This window comes from Quercus lobata, chromosome 5, assembly GCF_001633185.2.
Source record: "Quercus lobata isolate SW786 chromosome 5, ValleyOak3.0 Primary Assembly, whole genome shotgun sequence".
NCBI classification, from domain to species: domain Eukaryota; kingdom Viridiplantae; phylum Streptophyta; class Magnoliopsida; order Fagales; family Fagaceae; genus Quercus; species Quercus lobata.
Window position 1 is genome coordinate 85,788,782 of NC_044908.1, and position 18,101 is coordinate 85,806,882.

Genomic DNA, 18,101 nt, shown 5'->3' on the forward strand with positions numbered 1-18,101 from the left:
TAGACTTAGACGGTGATAAGACTTGGACGGTGAGGATTCGATTAACCCTTTTCTTAGCTCACTATCTAGTGGCTGTAACAAAGCTAAGAGTTGTTTAGTGAAGGTCTATTATTTATCAAAGTCCAATAGGCTATACATTTGTATTTTCACACATTTGACTTTGCATTAAATACAAATCCGGGCCCTTTGGTTCACACTACCTAATTTATATTTTAATCTTACTTGCTCAGAGAGTGAAAGAGAGAGATCTAATTAATATGTAGACTTTTAAGCAGAGAGAGAGAGAGAGAGAGACAACCCGGTGCAACCTTTTTTCTATATAAGGAGTTTCAACATGTCCAAGATCACAGAACTACACAGGCCGGTTCTGCATTGTTCTGAAGTTCTAGCTAGACACAGAACACCTGTTTTGAGTGCTGCATATATGTCATAAAGGGTTCTTCGATTTCATCAACAAGAAGTGCATGACCACAAAATCTCATAGTTAGCCTCATATCAAAGCATTGAGGAGCATAAGGGAACAACTTTAGGTAAGTTCTTTTGTTATATTTTAATATTAATTTAGAAAAATAAATCTAAATGGTTATTTTCATTTTCATTTTTGGCATAAGGGTTACGATTATTTTGAAGAATTAACCCTCTAACACAACTTTGATCTTAAAATAATATTGGTCATAAGCCATAAATATATTTATATATACATATATACATGATTTAGTATCACTGATACTCATTGTTATATGAAAACGAAAAAGAATATAGATATTGGTATCGTTGAAGTTGAAAGAGGATGTGGAAGCTGAAGGTAGGAGAGGGCAAAAATGACCCTTACCTTTTTAGTACAAATAACTTCGCCGGAAGACAGACATGGGAGTTTGACCCGGAGGCTGGTACACCAGAAGAACGAGCTGAGGTTGAAGAGGCTCGTCAAAATTTCCACAAAAATCGACGTATATTCCCGGCTTGCGGTGATGTTCTCTGGCGAATGCAGGTACCTTAATTAAACTAATGATTTTTCGGTCATGTACGGTAAAAACGTTATCTAAACGTTATCAATGACGGAAAGTTAGGTAAATAAAAGTAAAAATAAATTGAAATAGAATAATAGGATTTATGTATAGTATTAAAAAGTGTAATGAGATTATGAATAATAGTAAAATAAGCTGAATAATAAAATAAGTTGATAAAAAATAAATTATGTAAACCCACATTAAGTGAGAAAAACGTTAACTGATATCTTTTGGCATTTTTTAATAAATCATTTTAGAAAAGTATTTGTAGAAAAAAATATTAATTATTATTGTTTTGCCAACCTTTTTTATTTTCTATAAAAATGATATCAAAATATTTCTAAAATGACTTCTTAACAATTATCTTAAAGTAACGACGTAGTATTAACAAATTAAGGGAGATAATACCCTCTCTCTCTCTCTCTATATATATATATAAAATCCCAATATATTAACGTATCTCAAGTAATATAAAATTATATTATACTAGAATTATATTTCCTTTTAGTAATTATTGAACAATTTACATCTATTCTTTCTTTTCACGTGTATCGCTATTAGCTACCATAAGTCCAACTAGGCCCATGGTTTTAGTTTTCCCACGTGCACGTGCCTACAAGCCACGTTTTTTGTTTGTTTATTATTATTATTTTAATCTATTTTATTCTCCTCCATCCAATGGCAAATCCAAAGAATAATTCTATCTCTATTTTAAGAGGTATCCGTTAACATGACTTTTTAAATAATGATATAACATGTCTTTATTTCATTCAATAACAATCTTACCTGTCACAATAATTTTAACAAATTCTTCAAGTATCTTGTTTCAACTGATGATGTAGTAATTAAAAATGTCATCTATTATAGTTTTAGTCACATAATGTTTTTATCAAATCATGTGATAGTCTTATAAATTGTCACGTAATTAATTCGAAAAAACAACTCTAATCAAGTTTGATTTGGTATCATTTGTTCCTTACTTGATCAGGTATTTTGATATTAATGGGTTTCTGAAGTGTAAAATATTTTTTGTAATTTTTTCTTAGATATTTGTCATATCATTAAAAAAAAAAAAAAGTCAAAGGTAAATTTGAAGGACTATTACAATTTATTTTTAAAACTTGAAGAACTAATAATACTCACATAAAATTCGAGAGACCAATTGAGTTCAGGGGTAAACTTTAGGGAATTATATTATAGTTTCATCTTAATTTTTTTTTTTTTTTTTACTACTTTCACAATATCTAAGGTGACAAATCATAATTACTGCAACATTATTTGCCCATAAAATTAACTACTACTCGAGGAAAAAAAAAAGGTGAAATTGGCTGCATGTCTTTTTTTTTTTCTTTTTTTTTTTGGAACATTTGCAACAACCGAAACTGAATTTTTGTTTCAAAAGCAAATGGAAAAGTCTTACCTAACCTTTTAATTTTTTATTGGTGATGATTGTTGACTCGTTCTATTTTTCAAGGACGGCCTTTTTTTATTTTTTTTTTGCTAGGTAATTACGGGGGCTAGAACCCCCTAGCTCACGGTATCCTACAGATTCGGGTGCCACTGGGCTACAAGACCCAGTGGCTTTCAAGGACGCCATAAATAAATAAATAAATACTATACAGTAGTTTTTTTATTTTTTATTTTTTTTCGAGAATCGTCATCCAGTAGGTTTTTATAGGATTAGAGTTTCCGAAATGGTGTCGTAAAATATACTTGACTCCTTGTGTATTGGACATTGGATTAAAAATTCAGCATTTTTTTACTATTAAATTTATTTATGTTACTATTAATGAGCCCATTACACATTTTAATATTATTTATGAATCCCAACTTATTATTTCAGTTATTTTTTAATTTTATCTATAATATTTTCAGTAACAAATTTTAATTTCAATTAAATCAGGGGTTGAAAAACTCTTTTAGTGCCACCCCACCCCACTCAGATTGCAATTTTATTACATATATGCATATAGTTAATAAGTAACGTGGTTGCCTTAACATCAATAATATAATAAATAAATTTTTTAATTATTTTATTTTTAAACTTCAAAAAATAGGCACTTTTTTTTTTCTTTTGTTGAGAAGCTTAAAAAATAGGCACATCGATCTATAAAATATATAATATCACTAAAATTACTCTTTCACCAAAACCATATAGTTGACATTATCTTTGCCTTGCGTAGGCATATAAATGTATAATTTGTACACGTGCATTTTGTTGATCTGTTTAATTTTTGAATCTTAGTAAAAATATAATTTTTAAAATTTTATTTGCTAATGACTTAGGAATTATTGAAATGATTGCAGTTTTTAAGGGAGAAAAACTTCAAGCATACAATTCCCCCTGTTAAGATTGAGGATGGAGAGGAAATCACATATGAAAAGGCCACAATTACATTGAGGAGGGCTGTCCATTACTATACTGCCTTGCAGTCTTGTGATGGTCATTGGCCTGCTGAAAATGCTGGCCCATTGTTTTTTCTTCCTCCTTTTGTGAGTTGCATCATTATCATTATTAAGCTTTCAATATTGTTATTAATTTATTATAATTATAATTTTTCAAGTAAATATACATCTCTAGAATATCTTCTAAGTTTGAGTTGACTGTGAACAATGAAACTGTTCCAAATAACATCCTTGCTAGTGAATTATTTTGGCTTTCAGCCTGATATAACTGCTATTTTTCTTGTATTTGATCCAAAAAATGCAGGTATTATGTTTTTACATTACAGGACATCTTAATACTGTATTCCCTGCTGAGTATAAAAAAGAAATTCTTCGTTACATATACAATCATCAGGTATATATTCTTGAAAGTTTAAAAATGTTTATTGAATCAATAAGAATAGAGATTTTGCAAAAATTTTCACTTTCATTCTCTGTTTTTTTTTTTTTTTTTTTTAGAATGAAGATGGTGGATGGGGATTTTACATAGGAGGCCATAGCATCATGTTTTGCACAATTCTCAGCTACATTTGTATGCGAATACTTGGGGAAGGACTTGATGGTGGTCAGGACAATGCTTGTACAAGAGCAAGAAAATGGATTCTTGATCGTGGTGGTGCAACACACATATCATCTTGGGGAAAGTCCTGGCTTTCGGTATGACTATTTATTTGAGAAGATTCACATCAAATTAGAGTTAAATACTCACAATAATTTATATTTTTAATTAAAATATAATCATATTTATTTCACAATTTGAGAAATGAACAAATTTGGTTTCAAGTACTCACCATGCATGATGACTTTCTATTGATAATTAACACTAGTATGCAATGTCCTGTAAACTGTAGATACTTGGTGTGTTTGAGTGGGCTGGAGCCAACCCAATGCCTCCTGAATTTTGGCTTCTTCCTTCATATCTTCCCATGTATCCAGGTTTATACAATATATGATTACTTCTTCATTAAGTATTTTAAATCATTATTGTATGTGGAACCTTTCTAAAATTAGTTTAGTCGATGTTTAACAAAGTTAGTTCATTTCTTTGATGCCTTTGTCGCTACAGAGGTTTAACATTCTTTTTAATGCACCAAATTCTAATAATAACATATCAATTTTGTGGTGCCCAAAATGCAGCCAAAATGTGGATCTACTGTCGGTTGGTGTACTTGCCTTTTTCATACTTATATGGGAGAAGGTTTGTTGGGCCAATCACACCTCTTATTCTTCAATTAAGGGAGGAACTTTACACTCAACCTTACAGTGAAGTTAATTGGGCCAAAGCACGTCATCAATGCGCAAAGGTGAGTTTACATTTGATGAGGAGATAACACCATGAGAAGACTTCAATTGAAGAGTTAATATGACATATAAGGACATAACGTGACCCAAAAGTTAAGGCTTTAGGTTTATACCCAGTTATATTATATTAATCACTCAATCTTGTCATTAGCATCCAATCTAGAAATTTAATGCTTAGATAATCACGTCACTCACTCGTCAATATTCCAACAACCTTCATCATTGATAATTGTGGAATGACATTTACCATATGGTCTTTTAAATACATCTTTCAATGCATTGATTGTGGAAATCAATTACTACAGGAGGATATCTACTATCCGCATCCTTTGATACAAGATCTACTTTGGGATAGCCTATACATATTAACTGAGCCTATTCTCACTCGTTGGCCTTTAAATAAGTTGGTTAGAGAAAAAGCTCTTAAAGCAGCAATGAAGCTCATTCACTATGAAGATGAAATCACTAGATACATTACCATTGGGGTTGTGGAAAAGGTAATGTGATTCTACAATGCTCTAGAAAAGCCATAGACATGGTTAATTTGGGCTATATAATATTCCTCCTAATACCATTTTCATTGAACAGTCGATGTGTATGCTTGCTTGTTGGGTTGAAGATCCAGATGGGGATGCTTATAAGAAGCATCTTGCTAGGGTGAAAGAATACGTATGGGTCGCTGAAGATGGAATCAAGGCACATGTTAGTACACATTTTTTGCAAAACAACTACAGAATTTTTTAGCTTGAATTGCTGACTTTAATACATGCAATTTGTGTGTAGAGCTTTGGTAGTCAATCATGGGATATGGGTTTTAGTATTCAAGCTCTTTTAGCTAGTGATCTCATTGATGAAATTGGACCGGTATTGGCGAAAGGGCACGAGTTCATAAAAAGATCCCAGGTTTGATTTTCAATTCTTAAATCATAAAAGTCTACATTTTTGCTTAGGAAAGTCATTGTCAAAATATCATTTGGAGTTATTGTGTTCCCCTTAAACAATGTAAAGGTTAGGAATAATCCTGCTGGAGACTTTAGAAAAATGCATCGTCACATTTCTAAGGGATCATGGACTTTCTCTGATCAAGATCAAGGATTACAAGTTTCTGATTGCACTGCAGAATGTTTAAAGGTAAATAACTATGTTTAATGCTTCTTCAAATTCTACTATTGCTACTTGTCCATAATCACCGTGTGACCAAATTCTCCTATACTTCACAGTGCTGCTTACTTTTTTCAATGATGCCACCTGAAATTGTTGGTGAGAAAATGGAACCTGAGTGCTTGTTTAATGCTGTAAATATCCTACTTTATTTACAGGTGAGGATTAACTTTTCCTAGAATGATAAATTCCTACTTGTAGCAAAAACATATGCCCTTGGGAAGAGACGAATTTAATTGAATTTACCATTATAGCAAAAACTTTTAACTTGTGAAATTAATGGGAGTTATAGTCTAATTGCTATGATATCATTTTAAATTATCACTCTTCCTAAAATTTCAAACAATTTTGAATTGGTGAACAAATCATCTAACCATTAGTCTAACACAGTGTTGTATATCTGTGTTTGCTTATTTTGCATGCATAGGCGTGAATAGGTAATACAAGCTACCATTGTTATAGGTATCTAAAAATGTTAAAAATTACTTGGTCAAATCTAGAGAGATTTGTTAATCTAAGAATATTCTTCTTAAAAAAACAAAATTGTTTACAATTTTCAATATTTACTATATATAAATGGGTTGGGTTCAATATTTACTATATCTAAGTAATATTATACCACCCAATAACTTGTTATAGAATTCAAAATTTTAAAATCTCACCATTGAATTACATGTTCTATGTGTTCTTAACATTCATACCAATTTTTATGTTAATAATGTAGAGTAAGAATGGAGGTTTATCAGCTTGGGAGCCCGCAGGAGCTCAAGAGTGGTTAGAAGTTAGTACCTTAACATATTGAATTGTCGTTGAAATGTTCATTTGGAAATTTATGCAGATATATTCACTCTTAATTATCATATATCAGTGGAAAATTAATTACCTTTTTTTTTTCCCTTCTAGTGGCTTAATCCCACAGAATTCTTCGAGGGTATTGTTGTTGAGCATGAGTATGTTGAGTGCACTGCATCATCAATCCAAGCTTTACTTTTGTTTAAGAAGTTGCACCCTGAGCACAGGAAAAAGGAGATTGAGAATTCAATTCAAAAGGCAGTCCAATACATTTTAGACATACAAATGCCCGATGGTTCTTGGTATGTTCATGTACTAGTTTACTAGATATCATTATTATTGTTATTATGGTTAGATTAATTACATGATGAATTTGAAACATTTGTTTACAATAATTTTTACCATAGTATTATATATAGATCTAATACAAATCAATTACAAGATGAGACTTTGTCGTAGGTATGGAAATTGGGGAATATGTTTCATGTATGGTACATGGTTTGCCCTTGGAGCATTAGCTGCAGTGGGCAAGACTTACAATAATTGTTCTGCTATACGTAGAGCTGTAGATTTTTTACTAAGAACGCAAAAAGAAGATGGTGGCTGGTCGGAGAGCCATCTTTCATGCCCAAAGAAGGTAGTTTTTAACCATGGATTTTTCTTTGAGCCTCTAAATTCTTTATGTTTTCATATTTAATATCTTTCATTGCATCAATTTGGTTCAATGGAGTTTTTGTAGATCAATGAGTCAATTTAAAGAAATTTATATCTATTCTTGTTTTAAATGAGATTTTGTAGATGTTTTATAGATTCTTTGATCAAAATTAAAATAATAAATTCTCTATGCTTGGTCATAGATATATATACCTGTTGAAGGAAATCGATCAAATTTGGTACAAACTTCATGGGCAATGATGGGTCTTATTATTGCCAAACAGGTTAGTTTATGGTTTAAAAAATTATCATGACATATATATCGTGTTATTGTATGCTTTTCTTGAATAATTCTAAGAACAAAATTTTACTTGTAATAGGCTGATAGAGACCCGACACCTCTTCATCGCGCAGCGAAGTTGATAATCAATAATCAATTGGAAAATGGAGATTTTCCTCAACAGGTATCTTTGTTTAACAAAACTTCAAATAGCAAATAGAAGGAAAATGATAGTAACTAGAAATATGAAAACTGACAAGAGCATAGATATCATTCTTCCATTATGGAACATAGTTTTTCCCTTGACTAATAAACTTTATAGTAGTTTGCAAGTTGCAACACAAATAAAATAAAGCTATCACTTTCTATTTTAAATTTTAAAAAAAGGCAGAAAAGAATGTAAAATAATATGACATACTATACTTTGCTTAAATTTTACTTCCAATAATTTCTAATTAATCATTAATTACTTTGTTGTGGCAGGAAACCACAGGAGTGTACTTGAAGAACTGCATGTTGCACTATTCATTATATAGAAATGTTTTCCCATTGTGGGCTCTTGGAGAATACCGCAAGAATGTTCCATTGCCATCCAAAACAATGTAACTCAGAGTGACATAGCGAGTTCTTAATTCTTTTACAATTATGTACCATTTAGTTTTCTGTTTTACTCACCACTACATTATATTTCTTCTATAACTAATAATGTCTGCATAGAAGTTTATAGTGGCCACCTAAATAAAATGGGAGTTTGACTTAAAATATTTTATTGTACTACTACTAGCTAGCATCACTACTACTAGCTAGCATCTATCCCGTTCATAACCAAAGAAACATTCAACAATTGTGAAGATGAGATGTTCCTGTTGGTTTTGCAAAACACAAGCTCCCACACTTATGACTTTGAGATCCCACTCAAAAGTTTCAGATCACCACTTGTTGATCTTGCAGCAATTAGATTTCACCAACACTTGATTGTAGATCTTGTTCCGGTAGATACTTGTAGAATTAATTAGAAGGTACAGAACCTCCCAATTCTCACATGAGTAACTCACAAGTCTTCCAAGACTCTCTAAAACGTAGTTAGGATTTTCCTTTTATACTTAGGAGTGTTGGAATGAAACCCTAAACGTTTTCACGAGTTTGGGCTTGAATTAAATTTTGTAGAATTTATTTTTCTACGATTTTCAATCTGTCGAGCCTATCCTTCGATTGATCAAGCTTCATTGAAATTTAATTCTTTTTCCTACGGCTTTAATATTCTTGAGACTTGACTTGAAACACTTTGAGCAATGTCTAACACCTATTCTAGACATGTTTTTATTCTCGGTTTGCCAACATAAACAAATTAGGACTCTAAACATTTAATCCTAAATCTTCAAAACCTAACAAATGGGCATCTATAAAATCTAAGTAAAGACTATTCATAAAACTTTCATGAGGAGTTGAAGGTATTATCAAGTTAATTGACTAAAGCAATGGAGTTGAAGGTTTTAACCCAAAGAAGGATTAGAAGCAATATATTCCTTAACAACATTGTAACAGGTGATTAACAGTGTAGAGATTAAGAATACAAAAAAGAAAAAAGGGATAGGATTAACTTGGACAACATTCTCAAATTTTTCATACATAAACATTAATATTCAAAGTTACAAAACCCATCAAAAGAACAAAAAAAAAAAAAAAAAAAAAAAAAATTAAAAACTAAACAATGTTGAATAGTTGATTTCAGAAGCACCAATGACTCATGTAAACTTCATTCATGAAGAATAGATTTCTATTGAGACCACATACTCCAATAGATAATCACAGATTCATTATACATACATACATATGTATATATATGTAGAATTCTTTATATATATATATATATATGTAGGGGCATGGGCCCGGGTAACCTAGAACGGCCCATGTGACCAAGGCCCAACATTGTAGGGTTAGGACTAGTCCATGGATGAATGCGTGAAGGACCAACAACTAGTGTTCGGGAGAAACTTATTGTGCTTGGGGCTAGTTGGGCCCAATACTGACTAATAAACTGAAGGGGTATGACGAGGGAGTGGGCAAGTTTAGATCGGTAAACAAGCACAATTAGTGTTTTTGGGAAACTCGCTGCTGAACACAATTCAACGTTTGGAACAAGTTTCAAATGAATCCTTAGAAGACATGATTTTTCTAGGGATTATGGGTGAAAGGGGGATTGCATGGGGACCAGTGAAAAGTAATGATTTGAACCCTACTAAGGGGGGTTTATATAAGAAAGTAAGGGCAGACAAATAGAGGGTTGGTTTTTTCAAGGAAGAAAAGAAATAGGAGAGGGAGTAAACACGAGAGGAGGCGAGAAAAAGAGAGCAAAGAAAGCAAGAAGCACGGGGAATAGGGTATTGGGCTGGAAACCATAGGGACGCTTGATTGTTGGGCTTTCAAGGCTATGTTTGAAGCACAATTTGTAGGACTATAAGGAAACCCACCAACAAATAAATTGGGAATCCAAATCCACTGTCTTACACCGTAACGTTTGTAGGTTTGGGTTGCCACAAGCTAAGAGTCTTCGCTAACATTTCTTGATGTTTTCAATAGGAAAAATGCTAAAGTCACAAACTATTTTACAAATTTTGTTAGGTTCTAAGACTTTAGGATCTATATGTATTAGAACTTCAATGTGTAATGTTGGCAAACCATGATCAAAACTTAGAGTCTAGATTTAGCCTACTCAAAGTGTGTTTATGTGTAAAGTTGGAATCGAGTGATTGCAGAATTTACTGGACTAAATTTGCAAGGCCGATCGATCGAAGCTCGTGCAGATTGTTTTTTCTGCAGAACTTCCAACTCAGTCCAAGCCCATATGATGTGTAGGGTTTTATGTATTGCTTCAAGTATAAAAGGAGAAACCCTAGCCATGTTTTAGAGGTTGTTGATATGCTGTGTGTGTGACTCTTTTGTGAGATCTAAAGGTGTTTACCTTCATACACACTTAGGGTTACTTATGGTTGCTGTGGATCAAGGAAAGAAGTAGTTCGTGGATTCGGAGCTGTCACGTGGTTGTGGTAATAAGTTTTCTACTTGAGGTAGCAATAGGATATTAATGGTCTACGTCTTATTGTATAAACTTCAATTCTTTCATAGTGGATCTATTTTACCTTGAGGATAGATAGGTTAAATCCTCCCTAGGTTTTTTGCCGATTTGGTTTTTCTTGGTTATCATATCATTGTGTTCTTTATATTTCCACATTATTTACATGATATAATTTACTTGTGTTAACCTAGATCAAAATAATTTATCTCAGTAATCACTTTACTAAATAACTAGGTTAAACAACTTGTATTTTAAGGGGTCTAAAAACGTACAAATTTTTTTAAAAATTGCTGATGTGATGGACGGATATTAGTAAGTAAAAATGTGATGTTCATGGTTGGCATAGAGTAAACCAATAAAACTTTGTCACATTAACAATTTGTAAAAATGTTGAAATAATTTGTGCTTGTTAGCATTGCTCTTCCATTAGCATTGGCTTACATTGGCTTGGAACACCTAATGAAATCCTAACTGCATCACTAGAATCTATCTCTCTCTCTCTCTCTTGAATTTTATTCTTTCTTGCAACTCTACTTTATACTAATGAATCATTGATTTTTAAAACTTTATTTTAGGTTCATAAATTTTGGTGCTGTATCTTTTAGTTCCCCATTACAAGTGATTTCTCTCTCTCTTGCAATTTCGGTTTGATTTTTATTTGAGATAATACTTGATTATTTGGAAGTAAGAATTTGAGTTTATATCAAAATACAATCTTGGCTATGCAAATAACAGATCGATTTGGTCCACTTCATCTATTCAGTCCAGATCAGTTTACTTTAGTCCGTTTCAGTCAATTCAGTTCAATTTTCTCTATTTGGTTAAATTCAATTTACTTTGGTCCATTCCATCCAATTTGGTCCGTTCGGTCCACTTGGGTCTATCCGGTCCAATTTGGTCTATTTCATCCATTTGGTCTATTTTAGATCAATTCGGTCCAATTCAATGTACCCACTTAAATATGGGAAAATAAAAGTTTGGGTGAACAATACGATCAATTATTTTAGTAATATCAATTTTAATTATAGGATAAGTTTTTGTTATCATAATAATCTCCTTCAGGAAATGAAAATTTGAATAATTAGAAGAATATGAACGATTTCAAAAAAGAATAATATCAATGAAAATTACTCTTTTAAATTTTTTAAATTTTAGGGAGAACAAAGTTTGTTATGAGTTTTGATTATCATAATAATCTATTTTGAGAGAATGAAGATTTGAATAATTTATTTAAATAAAAACTACGCACATAGATATATATATATATATATATATATAATTTATTTATTTATTTTACTTGAAGGTATAATCTACCTCGTGCAATTCATTGAAAAGTAATGACTTTAAAACAAATGAGTAACTACTCTAAAAATTAGATTTGTTTATTCATAGCTTTCATGTTTAGAAAAACTTTCACTTAAATTTAATTGGAACGATGTGGTCTGATATGCTACATTAATGTGGCTCAGCAAACATGCAGTAACAATAAATGTTTTGCTTAAGATTTAAGATATTACAAGTTTGATATATATATATATATATATATATGTAAATGAATTTAGATTTAGAATAGGTGTTCTTAACCTAAACATATCTTTTCCCTATATGTAAGTGCATAAAAATAGACAAAATTGACCAAATTGGACCGAAGTGGACACAAATGGAAAGAAGTGGACCGATTGGGAACAAGGTGGATGGAACTGGACCGAATAGGATTGAAGTGGACCGAATAAGAATGAATGGACAAATTAGGACCAAAGTAAATGTAATGGACCGAATAGGAACAAATAGGACCAAAGTGGATAAAAAGGACCGAATAGGACCAATGTGGATTGAATAGAAACGAAGTGGACAAAATGGGCCAAATAGGACCAAAATGGGCCGAATGAATTGAATAGGACTAAAGTGGACAAAATGGACTGAATATGATTGAAGTGGATAGAATAGGACCAAGTGGACTGAATAGAACCAAATTGGACCAAATAGGACTTTCAAATATTTATCATTTTTATTGGATTTTAGGGTTTATATTTCTAATTTTTAATTTCTGTTGTCTATTTTCTTTGTATTTTTAACTCAAAACTAATGATTTAACACAAATATAATAAAATTTCATACTTTTCAACCCAAAAATTAAGGAAAAAAATAAATTTTTTTAGCTAAACTTGATTAGGAAACGTACAAAAAGAATCAATTTAAGACCTAGTTAGTATTTAATTTTTTAGAAAAAGATTATTTTCAAAAAATTTTAGAGAACAAATTATATATTATATTACAATTATAAAATAATTATTTATTCTCATGCATCACGTGAGTTTGCAAGTAGTTTAATTAAAAGAGGTGTCAAGAAGGTGTTGAAAAGTTGTCAAAATCACAGAAATTGCATTTTCCTCGAGCTTATGGTTTGCCAACACTAAACCTATCGAACCTAACAAAAATTTATGAGAAGCAGTCAAACTGAGGTGACCATCGATCATTTGACGTGAGATGTCAAACTCTATCCCAATGCATAACCAAACCCTCAAAGTAATTTTATTTTTCTTGTTTGAGGCCAAATTTACTCAACCTTTGGCTAGGCAATGATAACTTCCATTTGAACTAGGTTTGAATATAATATCAAAAAAATAAAAGAAGAAGAGGTCATTGACCTAGAATTGCGTGAAAGTCCAAATACTCTTCAATGCATACATCATTTTGTTTTGAGACAAAGTTTAGCTACAAACTTGATTATAGCCAATGACTATGACTCCACTCAATAACTTTCATTGCATATAAAGTTTGAAAGATCCATCATTTGGTCACATTTTCTTCTTATATCCTCCATATTTATGAAATTTTCAGAAGATCAAAGATCAATATCTATGTCATCAATCAGATGTTTAAGTTTCAAATTTTTGTTTCCTAAAATTATGCATAAAAAATAAGTTTATAGATACGACATTAAATAATATCTGATTGACATAAAATTTGACATATTTGTTAAGTAGAATGCAAAAAAAAAAAAAAAAAAAAATCAATCTAATGGTTAGTTTTTCAAAATATATAGCTATTATATAGTTTTTCAAGTTACACCTGATGTAATTTTAAGTAATGTTGCACCATTCAATATTTTTTTATTGAATGCAAATTTTAACTAATTAACCATTGGATTATATTATCTTCATGTATTCTCCATGCTTACAAAATTTCAAGATGATTAAATATCAATAGTCATGTCATCAATCAACTATTTAATTTTTTTTTTGGTATTTTAAAATAATGCATAAAAGATGAGTTTATTGATTAAATGGTAAATAAAAACTAATTGACATGAATATTAGTATGCATGTTAAAAGCATGTAGAACGTATAATCCAGTGGTGGAATTTTTAAAATATGAATTCTTTAACTCTAATTTTTAAATTAGAGTTACACTAGGTGACCTAACCCATAACACCCTTATAGGGCAAATGACAACTTATCCACCTATGATTTGACTAAAATTTAATTTGCCTACCTGTGGTTTGAAATTCCATGATGCAAATGTTCCACTGGTTAGAGAAAAATTACAAAATTACATATTTTGCCATGTTTTTAACAAATGTGGGTTACTAAATTCTAATTAAAGCTAACCTCGGGTGGGTAAAGTGTCAAATTTCAAACCATAGGTAGACAACTTAAATTTCAGTCAAATCATAGGTGGATAAGTTGTAATTTTCCCTATATATATATATATATATATGAGTTGGGTTTAAGTTACACCTGGTGTAACTGTAAGTAATGTTACACCACCCAATAACTTGTTATAGAAGTCATATTCTGAAAATTCCACCGTTGAATTACGTGTTCTATATGTTCTTAACATTCTTATCAATTTTCATGTGAATTGGATATTATTTACCATTTAATCAATAAACTCATATTTTATGCATTATTTTAAATTATAAAAGCTTGAATTTAAACAATTGATTGATGACATGACTAATTAATATTTGATCACCTTTAAATTTTGCAAGCATGATTAATATATGAAGATAATGTAATATAACAATAGATTTGTCAAAATTCGCATCCAATTAAAAAATATTGAATGATGTAACATTGGATGCAACTTTAAGCAATGTTACACCAGTAGATATTTTCAAATTAGATGCAAATTTTGACAAATTCACACTGAGATTATATTATCTTCGTATATTCTCCATGCTTTCAAAATTTCAAGGTGATCAAAGATTAATTAGTCATGTCAATAACCAATTTTTAAATTCCAGCTTTTGTACTTTAAAATAATGCATAAAATATGAGTTTATAAATCAAATGGTAAATAACATCAAATTGTGATGTAGGACACAATTTACTATTTAATTATTGTAATTTATTATTTTTGGTATTTTTATGTAAAAAAACGTTATTTTAGGTTTAGGTAATTTATTTCCTTGTTTTTAGGTACATTTAATGTTTTTTAGGTCAAATTTGGTTCCTGTTATGGTTAGGTATCAATTAGGAGTTATTTTATATTATATTTTCTTGTCTGTCAAGTTTTAAGGAGCCCTTAAATAGACCCCTAAGTCTGTAAACGTTTTTCATAGTTTATTATCAATAAAAATTCAGACTTTTTGTGTTCTCTGGTGAGTTCTAGACCTATTACCTTGTGGATTCAAGGAACCCCTCGTGGATTCGATGTTTACTACTCAGGAACTAACAGTTTAGTTTTTCTATTTAATATTTGATAAGGAAATCATGGATTTTATAGTATATTAAAAAATTTAAAGATGCTTATCTTGTCTTGTTATGAGAGAAAGTGATAGAAAATCTTTTGACAAGAATGAAGTTGAAAACCCTACAAACTTTGTGGAAGTTAGATTATTTAAGGTTTTTCTGAAATTACCTAAAAATATACTATGTATTTGAATGTAATGTAACCTGTGAGCTTTATGTGGTTTTAACACCATGTCATGTGTGATTTCTCAATGATCACCCGATTTGGTTTCCGTAGTCTTGGTTTTCAAGTCAGTGCCCTTTCACTTTAGATGACGCGTTCTTCCCTACTACCCATGGGGGGAAGAGGTTCCTTGATTGTGTGTAGGTGAGGTTGCTGCCCATGGAGCCAAGAGACCACATGCAAGAGAGGTCCTATTTGACGCGCTCTCTTTGCTGCCCATGGAGGGAGAGAAAAACCTTAAGCGTATGGGTGAGGTTGCTATCTATGGGGCCAAGAGTCTGCATACCATAGAGGACAATATCATGCCAGTTGTGGATGGGTGGATCCCTTGACCGGTCTATGTAATAGTATGGTATCTTTGTGATAAATTACCGTATGACTTTGGAAATTATATTGTTAGTGCTCACAGAATATGGTATATAGTTTCAAGGTATTTACTTTGAGAAACTATGTTCAATTATTTAATCATTCTTGTCATACTATTATGGAAATGATCTTCTAGTATTCAGTTAGAATTTTCCCAAATTAAAACATGCTTTGTAAACTATTTATCATCATGAAACTTGCATTTCCCCCACTCTCATTAATTATGCTACTTATTGGGCTTTAGCTCATCCCAACCTCCAACAATTTTTCAGATAAATTTGCCATACCCCAGGCATGGAACTTGTTTAATTGGTGGTGATTGGAGTACTATGCTAATTGAGAGAGTTATACTATGAATGGATGGTGACTAAACTTACTAAATTTATCAAGGCCATAGCTAATTCTATCGGAGGTTGGGCTCTTGAGGTTTATTAGCCTTGGACATGATAGGCTTAGATTCTATCGTTGAGGTTGCCTATCCTAGGAAGATCACCGCAAGCCGGGAATTGATGTCGATTTTTGTGGAAATTTTGACGAGCCTCTTCAACCTCAGCTCACTCTTCCGGTTTGCCACCCTCCGGGTCAAACTCCCATGTTTGTCTTCCCGCAAAGTTATTTGTACTAAAAAGGTAAGGGTCATTTTTGCCCTCTCCTGTCTTCAGCGTCCACATTCTTTCTTAGTTAATTTGAATCTGCATGTGCAAAGCTCTATTATAGTGATGATAATGACACCACTCCCTTCTCTTCTCTTTTGTTTGTAACTATTAGAGTCTGTGATAGTAAATAATCATGCATATATATATAGATACAATGAACATTTTTTCAGCAAAGAATATTACTATATTAGAGTTTGTGATAGACAAACAACATACGAAAAAGATCTAGAAATTGACCATTTAGATGATGTATACCTGAAAACACTAATGTGATCCCATATATTTCACTGTAAACATGTTAGAATATGAGAGAGAGAGAGAGAGAGAGAGAGAGCTACCTTTATGAAATATATGGTACTCAAAATATGTAGTACTGTTGTGTTAAGAACTTCCCATCAATATAGATTTGGCTATATATGGAAAGGTACAAATGGAGATTTGTGGGCTTGCAAGGCCTTAAACTTGAGAATAATTTTTTTTTTTGACGTCAAAGGTAGAAATATATTAAAAGAAGAAAAGTGAAACAGTATACAGAAAGAGACTTGGCTGAGGAGCTGTAAAACAAAAGCCATGCATCATGGCCTACTGCTCCTACGGAACCAAACAAAACTTGAGAATAATTTTTGATCTTCAACGGGCTGAGACTCGCCTAATATAGAAAAATCTACACTAGGTATTAGAGAGTGCCCTAGTAACAACTAATCAAGGCTATTGGGACAACATTAAAGGAACTAAAGTCAAGACTGTGACTTATAACCAATGCTTGAGTTCGCTTGAGTGAGCGCTCGTTCTCTAGCATTGATTCCTCTAGCACTCGTCCTAGAGAGTGCCCTAGGACTTTTTCTTAACCTAGGACTTAGGACACCCACAAAACAGCTCACACATATACACACATATTCATAAATGTAGTCGAATTTGTACATAATCTCTATTATTATTATGCATGGGTGGTTCTACAATTGTATGTGAGGGTGGTCCTAGGACCACCCTCACTTGTCAAAAAAAAAAAAAATTATATATAGAAAAAAAATTTATATAAATAATTATTTTAAATTAATGTCCTGGGACCATCCTGACTTGAAAATATTGTATATATATACTTCAAAAATATATATTATTTACTAAATTAACCTATTTAGATCACCCTAATAAATATAAGAATAATACTACATCTACAACATTTTCACAATAAATTTTATGTGGTAAACTATTACTAATTCTAATTCAAGTTCAATATTAACATGTTTTACCCACCAATAACAGATTAACAACTTGTTGCATAAGATTTATTATGAAATTGTTGTGGTCATTTATTATTCTCATATCAACATTTTCAATTTGTACTTTATCTTTTATTAGTCTTTTTTTTTTTTCTTATTCTCTTTGTTAATATAAAAAATTGTAATATTTTATGACCAAATTTTAAAAGAAAATGTGTG

General features: G+C 31.4%; 1 protein-coding gene across 2 annotated transcripts; it reads left to right on the forward strand.

Annotated features, from left to right (window-relative positions):
• The first annotated feature begins 325 nt into the window (after window positions 1-325).
• LOC115989780 (beta-amyrin synthase-like) lies at window positions 326-8,440 on the forward strand. Of its 2 annotated transcripts, none has more exons than XM_031113649.1 (18): window positions 326-530; window positions 756-991; window positions 3,318-3,503; window positions 3,721-3,810; window positions 3,915-4,112; window positions 4,307-4,391; window positions 4,593-4,759; window positions 5,063-5,254; window positions 5,346-5,459; window positions 5,541-5,660; window positions 5,766-5,888; window positions 5,978-6,076; window positions 6,643-6,699; window positions 6,822-7,012; window positions 7,170-7,347; window positions 7,568-7,648; window positions 7,745-7,828; window positions 8,128-8,440. In XM_031113649.1, exons 2-18 carry the CDS (start codon window positions 791-793, stop codon window positions 8,248-8,250), a joined length of 2,289 nt encoding a protein of 762 aa, XP_030969509.1. In that variant the 5' UTR covers window positions 326-530; window positions 756-790; the 3' UTR covers window positions 8,251-8,440. The 2 variants fall into 2 exon arrangements, with proteins under 2 accessions (XP_030969509.1, XP_030969511.1); XM_031113651.1 differs by having other exon boundaries at window positions 763-991.
• The last annotated feature ends 9,661 nt before the right edge of the window (window positions 8,441-18,101 follow it).

Coding starts and splice junctions, on each gene's coding strand:
- LOC115989780 (XM_031113649.1), top strand. CDS start 791: ATGTGGAAGCTGAAGGTAGGAGAGGGCAAAAATGACCCTTACCTTTTT. Junction 4,113..4,306: donor GGGGAAAGTCCTGGCTTTCG/GTATGACTATTT, acceptor TGTAAACTGTAG/ATACTTGGTGTGTTTGAGTG. Junction 5,661..5,765: donor AGTTCATAAAAAGATCCCAG/GTTTGATTTTCA, acceptor AACAATGTAAAG/GTTAGGAATAATCCTGCTGG.